Source organism: Fusarium oxysporum, chromosome 10, assembly GCF_000149955.1.
Source record: "Fusarium oxysporum f. sp. lycopersici 4287 chromosome 10, whole genome shotgun sequence".
NCBI classification, from domain to species: Eukaryota; Fungi; Ascomycota; class Sordariomycetes; order Hypocreales; family Nectriaceae; genus Fusarium; species Fusarium oxysporum.
Window position 1 is genome coordinate 1,429,787 of NC_030995.1, and position 17,143 is coordinate 1,446,929.

The following is a 17,143-nucleotide window of genomic DNA, read 5'->3' on the forward strand; positions in this document are numbered from 1 at the left end:
CAGCAATGAATTTGCCACCCTATATCTCGTCCGAAACAACTCAGGATAGAATCAAACTCTTTGTACAACTGATATGCTCTCTGAGATGCGGTTAAATGGACTATTCATCAGTCTTAACATGGCCGACAGGCTAATGTTCATAGATCTGGACTTCATACGATGATTGTCCCACAGCGACTTCTAGAAAACCAACCCAACTTAAGCAGCTTTCAATTCCTTACCATGACCACACATACTCATCAACAACATGGATCCTTCAACACCGACACCAAAATCCATATTGCGCGGACACAAATCTCAAGTTCACACGGCAGCATTTATTAGATCCAATGAGCGCCTCATTACTGGCGATGCGGATGGCTTCGTGGTGCTATGGGACCTCACAATAATGCGCCCACGAGCCGTTTGGCGCCCTCACGAAAAGGCTCTATTGGGTATTGGCGGCTGGGGTGACGACAAAATCATCACGTAATTGCTCTCTTGAAAATCAGTAATGACTGGGAAATGGATTTACTGACAACAGTTTGCAGGCATGGTCGTGATTTAAAGCTCATAGTGTGGAAACTTGGCGAGGCAGATGAGGAGCATCTCAGCACAGCATTGCCAGTGGAAGAAGTGGCAACACCAAGACCGCAACCATGGATGCTACATCTCCTTGAGGTCAATACCTTGAATTTCTGTGCTTTCGCCATTTGTTCAAGTGCGCCTGGCTCCGTCGCTACCGCCTCTGAGGTGCTGATCGCGGTGCCTAATACTTTGCACTCAGACGCTGTATGGAGAACCTCTACCACATTGTGACCAGGGCTGATATTCATAGATCGACATCTACCAATTGCCTTCACAAAGACGGATTCATACCATCAAAGCTGGTGATAAAACGGGCATGGCCATGTGCCTTGCTCTCCTGCATCACAAAGACGCTCTCACGCTCATTGCTGCCTTTGAGAATGGTTACGCAACTGTCCACCGTCTTGAGTCCGATGACCAATGGGTCACAGCGTACCATTCCCAGGCCCATTCACAACCTGTCCTGTCGCTGAGCGTCTATAACGACTTTTTCATCACGTCCAGCGCCGACTCTATCATCGCCAAACATCCCATTCCTACCGATCTGTTCTTTCCTCTGGGCGACACTGTACCTCCTGGAAGCACCGAGCGTGTAGTAGAGATAGTAGACGAAGAACCTAAGGGAAAGTCACTTCTATCTGCTGGCCTGACGTCTTCATCGTCACAGGGGCTGAAGCCTCCTCGTAAGGGCGTTGCGTGGAAAGATCCGCTCAAAGCTATCAACACCAAGCACTCCGGACAACAGAGTCTAGACATACGATCCGATGGAAGAATCTTTGCTACTGCAGGATGGGATTCTAAAGTGCGAGTGTACTCTACAAAAACCATGAAAGAGCTCGCTGTGTTAAAGTGGCATCAAGTCGGATGCTACGCCGTTACATTCGCTGATGTTATGATATCGGATCAAACGGAGGAAGAAAACTCTACGTCTAACGATAACAAAGCCACGGGGAGTTCAAACACGCGGACGGGCTCGTTGATCCGAACAGGGCTCAGCGTCAAAGAGCAACGGATAGCTACGGCGAGAAAAACACATTGGATCGCAGCAGGTGCGAAAGACGGCAAGATTAGCTTATGGGATATTTATTAGCTATGTAAACCAGATCTTGCAGTGGATACCGCTTCGCTAGATAGGTTCATAGCAAATTCCGTCCTGCTCTGTGAAGCGGGAAGGGAGCATCTCTTGACGAGATGTGATCGAAATGGGCCAGCCTGACTTTCGAATAAATGTGCAAAAGCAAAAGTAACAACGCTGATAACTTGGATCCAAAATACGGTCAGTTCATGGTATCGTCAAACGTCTAATTGCGCCGTCAGCATTGTATATCCTGACATAAGCCATAGATGCACTCACGATCATACTCCCAACATCCTCTGTCCGCGTGCCGCACTTGTCTGTGACTGACATAAGCGAGAACCGTACACTTGAAATATTTTATGGACGAGAGCCCACCATCATTAGACGAGTCGCCGACTTGTTTCCATTTGACAACTCGGACCATATCCTGATCACCCACGCGGTAACGAGCGCATCGCGAAGTTCCTGGGTCATCTCTGCTGTAACGAATAGACTTATATGGCCTTGTTCATCCTGGATTTCTCTCGCTATTATGTCGCTATAGCAGTCTCTCCACTCGTATGCGACGCCTTTACTCCGCGATTCGCAAGCTTCGTACAGTACACCATCAGCTCGAAACTTACGACCTGGCCCTCTCACCATCCGCTCGAACCGAAAGCCTTTGAGCTGTCGCAGAATATTACCGGAGCGAAAACATGACACCCCAAAGCTTGTCAGCGCTCGTTGTGAGGTGGCTTCGGCATGGTACGGAAAAGACGGGAACTCGGCAGCAGTGGGATGCTTGAGATCGAATAGGTGTCGGTTTTTTAGCACGACCTGGGGCAGACCGGCGGATGTCTTTGTAACGGGATCTATGCGCTCGACTTTGACATTGCGATCGTTATCGTGGAGGTAGCTGATGTCGTGGGAGAATTCGTAGAGTGGAGGGTCTTGGGGGTCGGTTGAGTAGATGAAGCGCCCTGCGATGAAGAGCGTTGCAGGGCCGAGAATTGAATCTTTGGGGCGGGTTATAGTGGTGGGGGTTGTGTAGTTGGGAGCAGCAGTGGTATCGTAGGAGGGCAATTCCAAGTCGGAATAGTTGGGTGGAGGCAGAGCCGACATTTTTGGATATTGTGATGATCGATAACGGATGATAGATTGATTAGGACTAAATTAAATGAAATAAATAGGGAACTAAATAATGCAGCTGTCGCGTGCAGTCAGTCACTGTATACAGGGCTTCTAAAGCTGCTATGACGTGTATCACTACTAGGGGCGGCAACGACGGGCTAAGCCATACTGTAGCCTCACAAGCGGAGATCAGTGGGCTCATAACTAAGACTTCGCCTCAATTCAGTTTCACAAGGCTCAATAACAGCGTACTTTAGCGCAATATTGACTGGTCATTGGTGCATCCTGGTATTTGTAATAATCCTTCATAAATACGACGATAATACGCCCAAACTCCTATTCCACAGACCCCTGTCATATGCTCAGAGTTTCACACACTTTTCAGCTTACAGACGAGAACCAAGGTTGACGTGTACGGACTTTGTGTTGCTGTACGCCTCGAGGCCAGCCTCACCGAGCTCACGACCGATACCGCTCTGCTTGACACCACCGAAGGGGATGTAGGGTTCGCTGTCTTGTGTGCTGTTAATCCAGACCATACCGGCCTCGATCTCAGCAGCGACGCGGTGCGCGCGCTCCACGTCCTTGGTGAAGACAGCTGCGCCGAGACCGTATGTAGAGTCGTTGGCGAGCTTGAGAGCCTCCTCTTCGCTGCTGAACTTGGTGATGACAACGACAGGGCCGAAAATCTCCTCGCGGAAGACTCGCATTTGGTGGTGCACGTCGCCGAAGACGGTGGGCTGGACGAAGAAACCCTTCTTTGAGGCATCGACAGGCTGGCCACCAGCGAGCAAAGTAGCGCCTTCAGACTTTCCAATCTTTATATACTCAAGAATACGGTCGTACTGCTGTCGAGAGACTTGGGGACCCTGATAGGTCTCGGAATCCCATTGGTGGCCGACCTTGCTGACAGTCTTGGTGGTCTCGATGAATCTCTGGACAAATTCGTCGTAGACCTTGTCCTGAACCAATAGGCGAGAAGTAGCTGTGCAGATCTGGCCCTGGTTGGACATGATGCCCATGTGTGACCACTTGACAGCCTCATCGAGGTCACAGTCGGAGAAGACCAAGAGAGGCGACTTGCCACCCGTCTCAAGGGTAATGTTCTTGAGGGTCTTGGAGGCCATCTCCATGATCTTAGCACCCGTAGCAGTTGAGCCAGTGAAGGCAACCTTCTCAACAAGAGGGTGCTGGACCAGGGGAGGACCGGCCTCGCCACCATAACCGTTAAGAGCGTTGAAAACACCAGGAGGGAATCCGACGTCCTTGAAAGCCTGACCGAGGAGAAGTATGCTGAGTGGTGTTTGCTCAGCGGCCTTCATAACGATGGTGTTACCGCATGCTAGCGCAGGACCGATCTTCCAGGCGGCCATGGCGAGAGGGTAGTTCCAGGGGATGATCTGGGCGACTACACCGAGGGGTTGGCGGAGAGTGTATGCGAGCTTGTTGGGGTTGGCGGTGATGGTTTGTCCCGTGATCTTGTCGGCCCAGCCGGCGTAGTAGCGGATAGTGTTGATGACCTCGACAACGTCGCCGCCCTCAGCATCGGCGTAAATCTTACCTGCCATTGTGTCAGTGATTCGTAAATCAAGCATTTGGTAGTGCTATCTTACCATTGTCCCAGGCCTCAGAGGTAGCGAACATCTGTGTGCGCTCCTCAATGTAGTCGGCGAGCTTGTTCATAAGAGCGCCTCGCTGAGGAGGGGGCATCTTCTTCCATGAGGGTGCATGGAAAGCGGCATGGGCGGCCTTCACAGCCTTATCTACATCGTCGGCACTGGCTGCGTGAACTGTGGCGATTTCCTTCTCGGTGCTGGGAGGATATCATATTAGCTTGAGTTTCGAAGACTGTAGAGAAGCCTACTCACGCAGGGTCGATGGATGTAATCTTTTGCTTCGATGAGCCAGGAACAAACTCGTTGTTGATGAAGAGGCCGGTCGGCTGCGTATACTTGACGCCGTTGGGGGCCTCGAGGTTCACGAACAAGTCCGACATGTTGCTGAAGCGTTTCTGTGTAGTTGTGATAGATCGGCCAAGAGGAGATAATGAGAGTCGATACAGCGATTGTGTTGAGGGTCGAGATAGAGAAGGATACACTGAACGACAGAAACCAACGAGTGGAAGTCTCGATGCAAGGGCAGCGCCCATCTTCTTATAGCTCCTCAGAGACATGGCTGGAGACTGGAGGCTTGAGAGGGGTAGCTCGGGATCCAATCCAACCCAACACCACCAACTTGAGTCTAGCTAGGTAAGTATGTACTGTATCTGTTTCTCAACTGTATCACCTGCATCCCCCACAGTCAATGGCCTCGAGAGTTACTCTCTTGAGCAATTGATAAGCTTCAGAAGCTCTGGCAAATGTGCAATCCTTTGCCTCGTTTCGGTAAAGGTCATCTACGCCGCCGGCGGATGATTGAGGGGCCGGCAATTGGAGCTGTGGTTCAACGTCATGAAACCGCTTAGACCTTACTGATTGAGTTTAGTTGGACTGTTGCCCAGATCAGGTAAAAAGACACGAAGCGAGGCGAGGCGAGCCAGCCTAGCCAGCTTGGCGATCATGACAGCTCTTATCGATAGCAGCTACCGAGGTTGGGGATTATAAAAAGTCAATTGACTTGGTGGTGAGCTCTCTCTGGTTGTGATGCGCCTGGATGTTATAAGCGCTTCTCTGGTGATGTAGGGTTGGCTTACTTCACTACCTTATTCTGCCATTTGAACTAGCCGTCAAAAGATCCTCTTTGTTGCTGAGAGTATCGGTTCGTACAGTGTCTTCTCGCCAATTCATGGACCGGCATCATTCCCGGACCGCATAACTCACCGCATATGGTATAGTGGCCAAGATGTCGAACAGTTGTCCTGGAGAGGATCATGCCCCACAAGGCTGCCTGTCAAGTTGAAGCTGGGATGGATGTTAATCGAGAGGATCTTCACGTCGGTCTCAGCGATATATCAAAAAGACTGTTTGTTTTGTAGGGATAAATTCCTTTCCGAAAAGACGTATTAACATATCACCTCATCCTGTTGATTCCAACACCATCTTACCAATGTCGACTTTAGCCGCCATCATCATCGAATCCAAAGTCTCCGATCAAAGTCTCCGACATGTGAGATCAGATTCTGATCATTGAAGAGCTTATTTATCAGAAACTACCCCTCTTAAGGTCAGTTCCAAGATGATCTCCAACCAACCCCTCTGTCGCTTCGTCAGCAGAAAAGCTTGGCCCTCCCATACCAACAGAGCCGCTTGGATATGGCCTCATATCAGCGCATCGGCACTTGCAAACTCCGCCAGCTTTGGTCCGCCATGGTCCGTCATTCGTCCGTGAACACGATTGCGGAATGACAATTCATCCCTTTCTTACAATAACAAAAAATCACCGAGGACTTGTCCGCGGATAAGAAACGAGACACGCAAATGATGTGACTGGCGGGTGATCACCCTCGACTCTGTTCTTGGTATGCCTAGGGTCTGCGACCAATTCCTAGAGAATCATCACCTCTAGCCTCTAGGTCGTTGGGTGTTTAGGCGCTTTGATAGGACTGGTATTGCAAGATTCTCCCAGCAGGATGCTGACGGGTGAGATAAGATGATGCCAACAAACGTGGGCTAAATCCGAGACCCTTGGTGTCTTGCAGTCCCTGATGCAGCATCATTTTCCCTATGAGTCTTAACTCCGGGGCTACCGAAGGGCCGTCAGACTTGATCTTACTGTACACTCCGCGTATTCAAGTTTGGCTGTGCTTCTTAGCTGGTAAACTTGAGTTGGCGATATTTTATTACGTCTTATTTGGCTAATTAGGCACTTATTCGTTACCTTCTCGGTCAAGTGAGTCATTAAATTGTCATTATCTGACCCTCTCGTGCGTGCAAAATTCTCCATCTCAGTGTTGAGCTGCTGTTGTTTCAACATGAAGATTATGCCAAGTGTTATGCGGGACCACTATGAGGTTAACTGACTTCGGGCCAAGTCTCCGTGTAAGCGAACCCAACAGGACGGATAACCTAGATCCTTGACAAGATATCGACTTACACCGAATCTTCTCATAGTGAACAACAACAACACGTGGCATAAATTGGCTCTATCATCACAACCTATCCTCTTTTGAGATTGCTTATTTGGAAACAGCGTCTTTTATCCGCCTGTTCGGACCAATATTGTCACAGATAGTTTCAGATTCCATCAACGCCACAAACATGCAGCTCATTTTCGGCACAATAACGCTCCATAAGCTAAAACATCGTGCACTTCAGAATGAGTATGAGCAAGGCCCTGTCATTAAGGCTCATTCAGATGTCCGCAGGTATTGGCGAGCGTTTCATTGTTAGCGTCGGAGTCTTGGCTGGTTCAAGCCCAATTGGGCTTACGAGATATCATCATGGAGGGTGTAGGCGCGGACATGTGGTGGAGTCCGCCACTCCGCAGCCTCTTTACTGGCTGGTTGCTTTGTCTTATGCCCGGCCGTTATGCTGACAGCCCATACTATGCGCAGCACTGTGATGCGATATCGTTATGCTTGGGGCGGATTTTGTGCAGGGCCATGAGCTTAACTCCTGGGACCAGAAAAGTCAGACAGTTAGTGAGATGAGATTATCTCATTGTTCTCGTAGGTTATAAAGATAGTCGTATCTCGCTGTCAACCAAAATGTGTCAGTCTTTCAGAGCATCGAGACCAGCTTTCGAGCACTTATACAATATCTACCCCTTTTTCTCAGGGTCAGAAACTTCGATATAAGCTTAATTCAACACGATCTATAGGCTTAAGCTTATAGGTAAACGAAAATCAGACGCCATGTCTGCCGAACCAAAAAAGCTCGAGGTCCCTGCGACCACAGATCGCCCCGAGTCTACAACTTCAACACTTCGAGGAGAGGATGTTCAGGAGAAGAAGGAGGAGAAACAGGATGAAGATGTTGAGGCCGGCACAGTCTCAGGTAACAACGACAGTGATGAGGTTGACGAAGATGAATATCCTACCGGCATTAACATGTTCTTCATTGTTCTTGCTCTTGTCATGGCAGTATTTCTCTTCTCCCTTGACTTGGTAAGTCACGCCTCCATCACAAGCCAACATTCAGAGAGCTAATATGGAGGGTGCAATAGACTATTGTGGCAACGGCTATTCCCAAGATCACGGATGAGTTCAAGGGTCTTGACAAGGTCGGATGGTATGGTGCTGCTTTCTTCATGACTGTCGGTGCTTTCCAGTCAACTTGTAAGTCACAAAGCCTTAGCCCCTTTTTCCCCAACTTGTCGCTAACATTATCAAAGGGGGTAAAATATACAAGTACTTCCCCCTGAAGACATCCTTCATCGTCGCCATTCTCATCTTCGAGCTCGGTTCTGTCATCTGCGGTGCCGCTCCCAATGCCGAAGCCCTCATCACTGGTCGAGCCATCGCCGGCGTTGGCGGTGCTGGTCTAGGTGCTGGCGCTTACACCATCATCGGTTTCTCTGCTCCTCCTAAGAAGCGACCTGCTTTCACTGGTATCATTGGCGCCGCCTACGGTATCGCCAGTGTCATTGGACCTCTCCTTGGTGGTGCCTTCACTGACCACGTCTCTTGGCGATGGTGTTTCTACATCAACCTCCCCATCGGAGGACTCTCTGCCGGCATCATCTTCTTGTTCTTCAAGACTCCCCGTGCTGCTATTCCCGTCAAGGCCCCTCTTCTTGAGAAGTTCCTTCAGATGGACCCCCTTGGAATTGTTCTGATGATGGGCCTCACCATCTCGTATATTCTCGCTGTTCAGTACGGTGGACAGGCTCACGCTTGGGACTCCTCTGTTGTTATCGGTCTGCTCGTTGGATGGGTCGCCATCTCCATCGTCTGGGCCATCTCCTGTTATGTTCAGGGTGAGCGATCCATGATTCCTGTCCGCATCCTCAAGAACCGCACCGTCTGGGTTATGAGCGCCTTTGCTTTCATCTTTGCCGGTTCTTTCTTCCTCGCCATCTACTACATCCCCATCTACTTCCAGTCTGTTCACAACGCTTCTCCTACGAGCAGTGGTGTTCGTAACTTGCCTCTTATTCTCGCGGTCACTTTCGCCACTATTATCAGTGGAGGTCTTGTTACTGCTACTGGCTTCTACCAGCCTCTCCTCATCGGCGGTGCTGCCCTTGCGACTGTTGGTGCTGGTCTGCTGTACCTCCTTGATGTTGACACTTCTACTGGAAAGTGGATTGGCTACCAAATCATTGCTGGTGTCGGCTGGGGTGTTGCCTTCCAGATTCCCATGATTGCTGTCCAGGGTACTGTTGACCCCAAGGATCTTGCTTCTGCTACCGGTATTCTTCTATGTAAGTTCTCCCTGCTGGTGTTCGTCGAGAACAAATAGCTAACTGTATATAGTCTTCCAGGGTCTTGGCGGTGCCTACATCGTCTCTGCGGGGCAGGCTGCCTTTGTCAACCAGATGCTCCTCAATATTGGCGAGAATGCTCCTCAAATCAGCAAGGGACGATTGATTCTCACTGGAGCTACCGCTCTTCGTGAATCCTTCAATTCTCAAGAACTTCCTATCGTCATTGACGGTTACATGAAGGGCTTACATATCGTCTTCGCCATGGCTATTGCCTTTACTGGCTTCTCATTCTTGATCAGCTTGCTCACTCGCTGGAACAAGCTTAAGCTTGAGAACCTTACTGGCGGTGCCGCTTAGAATTCCCCTCCCTTTGAAGTTTCATTGATGTGATAGAATCGTGGGTATGGAGGGTATAAGCTTGAGAAGACCGCCTTACGGGTCGTGATGGACAATGAATGCCCAAGTTGAGCCTTCGATTTCAACACATAGAATGGTGGCCAGGTTATGATCGGAGCCAAGACAATCTCCTATTTTAGACGTCTCAATAATATAGATAATGTTTTACTTACCTTTGATCGGCCGTTTCCAACACCCAGTATTCTAATGAACACGATATCAGTTCCCCATGTTACGTTTATCATGTTCTTTCCAGATATTTTAAGACTACCTGTCGATATCTACAAAACAGCTTCTAGCCGCCTTCGTCTAAAAGCCAAGAGAAGCGATTGAATATGTTCAAGACTTATCACTCACAACGTGAAGTGATATCTACGATTCATCCAGTCATTAATAATAATTACAGAGTCTTGAGTATATGTATTAGAGCCAAACAAATTTGTCGGACTTGATATCCATTGAGTATCACTAACGTAGTCGACGTCGCTTTGCATTGCATTGAAGCAAATGGTGTGGGTACAGGGTAACCGCCTTTCACATTCCCCCGACGACAACTCCAAAAAAGATACCCCTGCCATCTCCAACTCCACCAAGAATTCCGACTCAAACCGTCCTCAAAACTCCGCGGCAGAAACCATCACGAGAGTTTACTGCGCCCACTAACGATGGTATATTTCAGCATTGACTGAAATTTTCTTTCTTTCTTTATTTCTTACCTCTTGAATTTTCGAATTGTCAACACAATGCTTCCTCTACGCTTCCTCCGACATCGCCCGCCCTTTGCGACCTTCATCCGCACGGCTTCTTCTTGCTCGACTTCTTCCCGCCTCGAGACCCTGGCCAAGTCTCCGATCCGTGTTCTCCGATCCGTCGAAGCTGTCCGTCGCTGGCGTAACCCTCATGTCGTGAATCACCGATCAGTCGGCCTCGTGCCCACTATGGGCGCTCTTCACGAGGGCCATCTGGCGTTGATACGCGCCGCTGCAAAGGAGAATCATCATGTTGTCGTGAGCATATATGTCAATCCGGCGCAATTTGGCATAAAAGAAGACCTATCATCATATCCAGTCACCTGGGATGAAGACGCAAAGAAGCTGGCTGCACTGGATAGAGAACTTGCAGACGATGGAGGAAACTTGGGTCGCATCTCTGCTGTGTTTGCGCCAACGACACCAGAGATGTACCCCAGCGGCTTTCCAGGCCAGGAAGTTAATAGTAAAGGAAGCTTTGTTACAATCACGCCCGTTGGGGAAGTATTGGAGGGTGCCAGCAGACCAACATTCTTCCGAGGTGTTGCGACAGTGTGCTTAAAGCTATTCAACATTGTCCAGCCCGAGCGTGTGTACTTTGGTCAGAAGGACGTCCAACAAACAGTTGTCATCCGTCGAATGGTTAAGGATTTCATCCTGCCCATGGAGGTTGTCGTTGAACCCACACAACGTGAACTCGATGGCCTTGCTTTGAGTTCTCGGAATGTGTATCTTGGGCCAAGACGAAGAGCTGTCGCTACAGTGCTTCCCCATGCCCTATTTACCGCTGCCGACGTATACAACACTAAGGCTTCGCGCAAGAGAGAAGACATTCTTGGCGCTGCATACAATTTTATCGATGCTACGGCATCCCGCCAATCCACGCTTCCTCCCACAGAACGTGTGCTCTTCGAGGTCGACTACATATCTCTGGCAGATCCAGAAACATTAGTGGAAATCGATGAGGTTGATCCATCGCGCGGAGCTGTTATGAGCGCAGCGATTAAGATGTTACCAGTGGAGCAGGCTCAGAAAGGCGAGGACCTGGGCTTCAGTGGAGGTCCAGCGGTACGTTTGATAGACAATATCATCCTCAAGCCCCAAGAGCCTAAGGATTCATAGACGCTGGTAATATGAGAAATGAAACCTAAAAAGTATACCCGAACAGACCTCGACTGTTCAAAAAACGAGCCTATAACATTGGGCTAGCTAAGGGAGGTAAGAAAACGTAGAACCTCGATCCTAAGCGATATAAAGATTTAAGTAAGTTAGTATAAGTTTAACGTAGCACTTTAGTAAGTTTATCTTAACATCCTATCTCAGGGTCTGAAGTCTTCTTGCTCCAGGGCTAGATAGGAAGCATGCTATTGTATTGACTGGATATATATGCATAAATTCGTATCAGTTGCCAAATGTGTTGTTATAGCTCCACAAGGCCACTCAACCGAAAGGCTGGTCGGGGATGACCCTTCCAAGATATGCTGGACAGGACTTTCCCATGGCTTAAAGATGAGCCCGAGCCCTCTCCTCTCTCTTCTTCTTAACTTGCCTTATACTCTTGCCGAAAGCTTCCTTCTCTTCATTGTTTAATCTGCTAGGGGCCTTGCCTTTTCCACTGCGTTCACCTTCCACTGTTTCCTCCCAAAGTTTACGGCCGAGCTCATCGGTAAGTCGGAGCACACGGCTGCTAACCGTGGCGCCATCACGACGGTTTTTGCCTTCACGTCGTGATTTGGCAATCTTCTCGGTAAAGTCCCAAAGTTTGCCTTCCGCTAGCAGCGCGCCAGTCTTGGGATCGCGAGGAGTTCGCCAGGAGGCGTCGAGCTGCACGCGCGGAGGAATTTTGGAGTCTTTTGATTTAACAACGTGGAGGAGTTGGTCTTGTTCGAAGCGTGTGTACGAGTTCTTCAGAGTTTCCTTATTGACAGCTTCAAAATACGAGAGATCACCCTGATGATAAAGTGTCTTGCCGAGCTAGATGTTTTGTGAGCACAGTGAATGATGGGAAACACGACGGCATGACCTAGTGAAACATGTGTATGAAGACTTACCAACTGTGCGCTGTTGTGTGTTTTGCCTTGTTCAATCCAGATCTCTCCATTTTGGCCTAGGGGGGGAGTAAGACCCATAAGAGAGACTGCTGCCAACCAAGTGGCCTCGATGAAAGGCCATATAAGGAAGCAGTAAAAATCGTAGTTCTCTCTTCCAGCCCTTCTCTCCTGGTCCGCAAGACCAACCATTGTGACGTTGCCCTCTGCGTCGCGGTCAATCCTAATAACGTTGTCTGCCTCCAAGCCTCGCAGAGTCCGATCCAGATTGGTGTCAAGACCCTCACTAGAAAAGATGAACTCGCCTCGGAACAGTGACGAAAGAAAGTATACTTGTTCTTTCAGCTCGTCAAACGGCATGTCTTGCATTTGGGGCCCACCTCCCCTCTTAACTCTCGAGTACATTGCTGCACTAACGAGCGCCTCGTAAATGAAGAGATGGATCGTCATGTTGCGATAAAATGATAGCTGGAAGCGGTCGACAGCATAGTATGTAGGCTCAGCAAGACCCTCGACCACGCCAACGAGATCTTTGCCGAGTACCTCAAGACCGCGTTCGATGATTTCGGTAAGAGGTGCATTGCCAAAATGGGCCACGCGCCCACCTTTCGCACGTACACGTTCTGTGAGCCATGTAACTCGCCGTTTCAATTCCTCCTTGCCCACTCCGCGACCACGGAGTGTCAGAAGAACAGTCCCTATCAGTGCTGTAGGCATCACGACAGACACTTCGTTGATATCGCTCAGAACCTGATAGCCCATCGTGCGTAAAAGTTTCTCTCGTACTGCTCGGACCTCTGGACGTTGATGATCAGTATCGAGACCGCGCGGTACGCTGGGCAGTTTTGATAACTGGTCATCCAAGAACTTTCGTAAGCTCCAAGGCTCATGGAACCTGACATCCACGCGACCCAAGCGTAAAGAAAGGACGGAAGATCCACCGCTCAGAAAGTCAGCAAGATTCTCCTTCTTCTTGGGCATTCCAAGTAGCTCGGTAACATAACCCTCCGTCTCAATAACTTTATCGTATTGCGTGCTGACAGGGCATATAATAGCATCCTTAACACGCCCGGATAAAATACTATCGAGTACAAAACTAAGAATTCCAAACTTTGGAGGTAGCAACTTCCCTGTACGGGAGCGTCCACCCTCAATGAAGCACTCGAAGTTATAGCCTTCTTGGAGTAGTGTGTCGATGTATGATTGGACTAATGTGGTGTAGAGGACATCATCACCAAACGCCCTTCGAATCCACATGGCTCCTGCATGCTGAAGGAATTCGCCCAACACTGGGATGTTCAAGTTATCCCCTGCGACCACGACAGGTAACGTAAGACCTAAGCGGTAGCAGATGAGCTGCAGCGAGACGTAATCAACGTGCGATCGATGACTCGGTAAGAAGATGATGCTCTGTTTCTTCTTGGCTGCGACCTCAGCCACCTTGCGCAGGCGCAAAACCTCTTCACTGGAAACATGGATACCTTGATGATATGCGCGCGTCAATAGCTGAGTGGTCAGATAGTAGGCCCCACGAATAAACGCTTTGCTTTCCATCTTGCATATCATATCGTCAGTCCACTTCTCCGCCAGTTCTTGAAGACCTGACTCAATCTCGGTGAGTCGATGGGCTCGTTTGGCGCCATAGTCTTTGCTGTCCCTCGGCAGCATACCCTCGCGCTCTTCAACAGCCACGCGGTGTTCAGCAAGCCGGCTGATTCTTTGCTGAAGAAGAGGAGCTGAGAGAACCATGTTCTTCATGTTTTCCGAGAACCCGGAGTAGAAGACAGGCTGGCCAATGATACGGTCGTAGGCTCGCCATCCTTGACCAGATACATATAATGACACTTCGCGAAGGAATCTGGAAGTAGGTTTTGTCAGTTTGCGTCGATATGTTTGAGAAGGGCCAATATGTGCGAGAATGGACCCGGCGACGATGAAGTAGGGCACGTTACTGGAAAGGTTCAGAGCGGAATGAGGCAAACTTGTCCATCAAGGCCTCTTCCTTTCCCTCGGGAATATTCTTGGATGGCGACTCAACATAGCCACTGGGCTGAAGGGTGACTTCATCACCCAAGATCTGAAGGTCTGGCGCTGAATTGGTCGATGCATCGACCGCGTCTTCGTTATGCGACATGGCGGATGCTGGCTTGGAGAAGGCTAAGCTTCTTGAGTAGAGCGCGAGTAATTGATAGTCAACCGTTCTTTCTCATCGCAAGAAAGTGACAGAGTCACGTCACTGTCCGAGGCAGCTTCGGCTATGATGATACAGATAACAAGAGCATTGAATGCACTGCAGCTCATTACTATGACAAGTAAGGTATCCTGAATGGAAGATCCAAGTTGCGACAGGACGGGATTGGCCGGGTGGGGCAGGCATCATTTGACTCTACCGAGCGGCATGTGAAGGAAGGGGAAGGAGCTTGGACCGTTCATTTCCCCAGAAAATTGCCTGCACAAAGCTCGGAATCGCGGTATATTTCCGCCCAACACTTTTTTCTTGGTTGTTAATTTTTGACATAGCATGCACAAAGTTAGCTATCGGCGTCACTCATCAACCATGGCCAGCGCACCACAACAGGCTACGCAGAATCTGCTGGCCAGAGCGCATTCCCCCGACAGTGTGAATCGCATATACTCGGAAAAGATCCAGCATCGCTCGCTCATCCTGCGACCAACCTCTCCTCCGCCTTCCACAATCAACGCGCGCGCCGCACGTCGAAAAGCTCGCCAAGATAAAAAGGAAAAGCAAAAACAGAGACCCAAGCCACTATCCTCTCGAGAGAAGCGAAGCTTGGGCCTTCATGACATACCTAAGGATGGCCAAAAATACCACATCTATGAGCCTCTGAGTCAAATGTGGCTTGGATATGCTCGAGAGCTACTTGGGAACGATCTTTCGACTGGAGGGCCCAGTGCAGCGGCGAAACTAGCCAGCGCCGAGTTTCATGGTGCTCCTATTCAAGTTGTTCGAAGCCATTGCCCGAGTCGGGTCGGCATTCAAGGTGTTGTCGTCCGCGACCGCAAGTTTGTCTTCGAGATTATAACCAAGAAAAGAGGAGTGAAAGTTGTTCCCAAGGAAGGCACTATTTTTCGAGTCGAAATAACGATTAATGATGGAGCCTCTGATGGTGAGAGTGGACAAAACAAAAAATTTGCTTGCGAGGTTCTCGGAGATCAGATGATGTTGAGGGCAGCAGATCGCGCCAACAAGAAGTTTAAAGCACACTTTCTGTCAAATATTTGAGCGCCTTCCAGGATCGAGATTATACGTTACCGACAAGGCCATGCAGGGGGTTATGGATGACATCGTTGCCTCTTATGCTCATAGAGCATTCGAATCAACACAAATCAATCGGGCGATGGCAAAAGTATCCTTAATTGGGTACTGACGCATTCAGGTGGGCGTGGTGTTACCACCTACTCTCTATGCGAAAGACTGTGTGCCCATCCTACACATAGAGTTCTGCCAAACACATGCGTCTCGCTTTGCAGGCGTCATGATACCACGTCCATAAGGGGACAGTGAGCGTCAAGGATCAAGATACACAATGTTAGTATCAACTGGGCTGTGATATTTACGCCTCAGTATCTCAAGTTTTTATTGGGGTGTAGCAAACCACAACAGCTATGCTGGAACTTACAGATCTGTATTTGCTTGCATCGCCAACCCCAGCGTTAACCGCAGTTGTACAACGAGGGTTCAGATACAACACCATGAAGAGTACGCTGAGTAGTATTTAGTGATCAACACTCATCAATGGTTCTCATTGGAGGGTGAGTGCAGCCAGATGTCTCGGGGAGAAAGGTTAGAGGTGCAAGCTGACACAAATAGTATTGAATGGACTTAATGGCACTGCAAAATGCGGATTATCTGCAAGTTATAGTTTAGTACCTCACTCAATGGCCTTTAATGGAGCCATGATGTGAAATCATCGTCTCGACGTAGAGATAGCCTTTGAGTACCAGGTCAGACGAGGCAGACTCAGAAAGTTAACCTATCGCCACGACCCGAGCAGGGGATGAAGAAATTAGTTCATACCTAACGCTGTAACTACCTAGGCAAATGTCATTACGGGGATTTACGATACAAAAATGCGTTGGAATATACAATAATCAGGGCCTCCGAATTATTTGCAAGTTTCAATTGGCTTACAGTGATCGTATCACATTTCAAATATGAAGAATAAGTTTCATACTACTTTGTTCTTGATATAGTATCCTTCTCTTTACCCCTCCAGCTAAGGCGTCTGTCTACATATAGCTGAGCATTGTGTCTGGTGGCGTGCATACTTGGCAAAGGCTATAGCCCATATTCGGGTTTCAAGTTCTGATTCATGGGGAGGTAGAACGCGTCGCGCTTTTTAACGTGTTGCGTGTGACGTGCCGCATTTAAGAATGTCATACAGTCCCTTAATGTGTGACGACACGTGACCCTTCGTGGTCCTACGGGTTCCATGAGATACCTTGAGGTACCATTTTTCGATGGTAAAGTGCTAGCTCTTTGCCACATTGAATAGACGAATAGCCCAATTTTCAAATCGGTGTCCGTACCGAGGTTAGATATTGATCGATGCATCGAATAGAATCCCCTGACCCATGCGGCTGGTAGCCAATAGTCTGGTATCTAGTTCGACCAGTTTCCCGAGATCAAGCCCTGATGACAAAATGTCAAAACTCGAAGTGGACAGTTTCCAATGGCTTTCTGCAGTTTGCCCCCATTTTCGTTTAGGATCCAGCCCTGAAATTCAATATGCTGGTCTGCTAGCAGTACATGCCGGTAAATTCTCGGCCGTAGTCCTGTGTAGCTGCCACTCTGAGTTCTTAGAGCGGGCTGTAACAGCTAACCCCACTAATCACAAGCTGCCAGTTAGGTGGCTAGATGACCAGGA

The 17,143-nt window shown here is 49.1% G+C and overlaps 8 protein-coding genes across 10 annotated transcripts; 5 read left to right on the forward strand and 3 right to left on the reverse strand.

Annotated features, from left to right (window-relative positions):
* Positions 1–25: 25 nt before the first annotated feature.
* Positions 26–4,390, forward strand: FOXG_11441 (uncharacterized protein). 2 transcript variants are annotated; one of them, XM_018391061.1, is made up of 3 exons: positions 26–468; positions 531–771; positions 818–4,390. In XM_018391061.1, the coding sequence occupies exons 1-3, from the start codon at positions 248–250 to the stop codon at positions 1,655–1,657; spliced, it is 1,302 nt and encodes a 433-aa protein (XP_018249643.1). In that variant the 5' UTR covers positions 26–247; the 3' UTR covers positions 1,658–4,390. The 2 variants fall into 2 exon arrangements, with proteins under 2 accessions (XP_018249643.1, XP_018249644.1); XM_018391062.1 differs by having other exon boundaries at positions 26–771.
* Positions 1,845–2,746, reverse strand: FOXG_11442 (uncharacterized protein; the record flags this gene model as incomplete). The annotated part of the gene is made up of 4 exons (XM_018391063.1): positions 1,845–1,868; positions 1,922–1,962; positions 2,021–2,124; positions 2,298–2,746. 4 exons carry the CDS (start codon positions 2,744–2,746, stop codon positions 1,845–1,847), a joined length of 618 nt encoding a protein of 205 aa, XP_018249645.1.
* FOXG_11443 (aldehyde dehydrogenase (NAD+)) lies at positions 3,142–4,928 on the reverse strand (the record flags this gene model as incomplete). Its single annotated transcript, XM_018391064.1, has 3 exons — positions 3,142–4,316; positions 4,369–4,568; positions 4,624–4,928. 3 exons carry the CDS (start codon positions 4,926–4,928, stop codon positions 3,142–3,144), a joined length of 1,680 nt encoding a protein of 559 aa, XP_018249646.1.
* A 1,078-nt stretch (positions 4,929–6,006) lies between these two features.
* Positions 6,007–6,099, forward strand: FOXG_20537 (uncharacterized protein; the record flags this gene model as incomplete). Its single annotated transcript, XM_018400820.1, has 1 exon — positions 6,007–6,099. One exon carries the CDS (start codon positions 6,007–6,009, stop codon positions 6,097–6,099), a length of 93 nt encoding a protein of 30 aa, XP_018249647.1.
* Positions 6,100–7,547: 1,448 nt separating this feature from the next.
* Positions 7,548–9,629, forward strand: FOXG_11444 (uncharacterized protein; the record flags this gene model as incomplete). Its single annotated transcript, XM_018391065.1, has 4 exons — positions 7,548–7,799; positions 7,859–7,970; positions 8,027–9,058; positions 9,111–9,629. 4 exons carry the CDS (start codon positions 7,548–7,550, stop codon positions 9,416–9,418), a joined length of 1,704 nt encoding a protein of 567 aa, XP_018249648.1. The 3' UTR covers positions 9,419–9,629.
* A 406-nt stretch (positions 9,630–10,035) lies between these two features.
* Positions 10,036–11,428, forward strand: FOXG_11445 (pantoate-beta-alanine ligase). Its single transcript, XM_018391066.1, has one exon. It carries the CDS (start codon positions 10,201–10,203, stop codon positions 11,326–11,328), a length of 1,128 nt encoding a protein of 375 aa, XP_018249649.1. The 5' UTR covers positions 10,036–10,200; the 3' UTR covers positions 11,329–11,428.
* Positions 11,429–11,479: 51 nt separating this feature from the next.
* On the reverse strand, positions 11,480–14,674 carry FOXG_11446 (acetyltransferase). 2 transcript variants are annotated; one of them, XM_018391067.1, is made up of 3 exons: positions 14,207–14,674; positions 12,258–14,112; positions 11,480–12,180 (listed from the first exon to the last, which is right to left on the reverse strand). In XM_018391067.1, exons 1-3 carry the CDS (start codon positions 14,386–14,388, stop codon positions 11,710–11,712), a joined length of 2,508 nt encoding a protein of 835 aa, XP_018249650.1. In that variant the 5' UTR covers positions 14,389–14,674; the 3' UTR covers positions 11,480–11,709. The 2 variants fall into 2 exon arrangements, with proteins under 2 accessions (XP_018249650.1, XP_018249651.1); XM_018391068.1 differs by having other exon boundaries at positions 12,258–14,674.
* A 70-nt stretch (positions 14,675–14,744) lies between these two features.
* FOXG_11447 (ribonuclease P protein subunit POP4) lies at positions 14,745–16,603 on the forward strand. The gene is made up of 2 exons (XM_018391069.1): positions 14,745–16,028; positions 16,087–16,603. The coding sequence occupies exon 1, from the start codon at positions 14,776–14,778 to the stop codon at positions 15,496–15,498; it is 723 nt and encodes a 240-aa protein (XP_018249652.1). The 5' UTR covers positions 14,745–14,775; the 3' UTR covers positions 15,499–16,028; positions 16,087–16,603.
* The last annotated feature ends 540 nt before the right edge of the window (positions 16,604–17,143 follow it).

What these genes read in the sequence shown, in the direction of transcription:
- FOXG_11441 (XM_018391061.1), top strand. Translation starts at nt 248, where the DNA reads ATGGATCCTTCAACACCGACACCAAAATCCATATTGCGCGGACACAAA. An exon ending in GGTGACGACAAAATCATCAC is followed by an intron (nt 469 to 530) that starts GTAATTGCTCTC and finishes AACAGTTTGCAG; the next exon opens with GCATGGTCGTGATTTAAAGC. An exon ending in ATACTTTGCACTCAGACGCT is followed by an intron (nt 772 to 817) that starts GTATGGAGAACC and finishes TGATATTCATAG; the next exon opens with ATCGACATCTACCAATTGCC.
- FOXG_11445 (XM_018391066.1), top strand. Translation starts at nt 10,201, where the DNA reads ATGCTTCCTCTACGCTTCCTCCGACATCGCCCGCCCTTTGCGACCTTC.
- FOXG_11446 (XM_018391067.1), bottom strand. Translation starts at nt 14,388, where the DNA reads ATGTCGCATAACGAAGACGCGGTCGATGCATCGACCAATTCAGCGCCA. An exon ending in TTCCGCTCTGAACCTTTCCA is followed by an intron (nt 14,113 to 14,206) that starts GTAACGTGCCCT and finishes ACCTACTTCCAG; the next exon opens with ATTCCTTCGCGAAGTGTCAT. An exon ending in CACACAACAGCGCACAGTTG is followed by an intron (nt 12,181 to 12,257) that starts GTAAGTCTTCAT and finishes CAAAACATCTAG; the next exon opens with CTCGGCAAGACACTTTATCA.
- FOXG_11447 (XM_018391069.1), top strand. Translation starts at nt 14,776, where the DNA reads ATGCACAAAGTTAGCTATCGGCGTCACTCATCAACCATGGCCAGCGCA.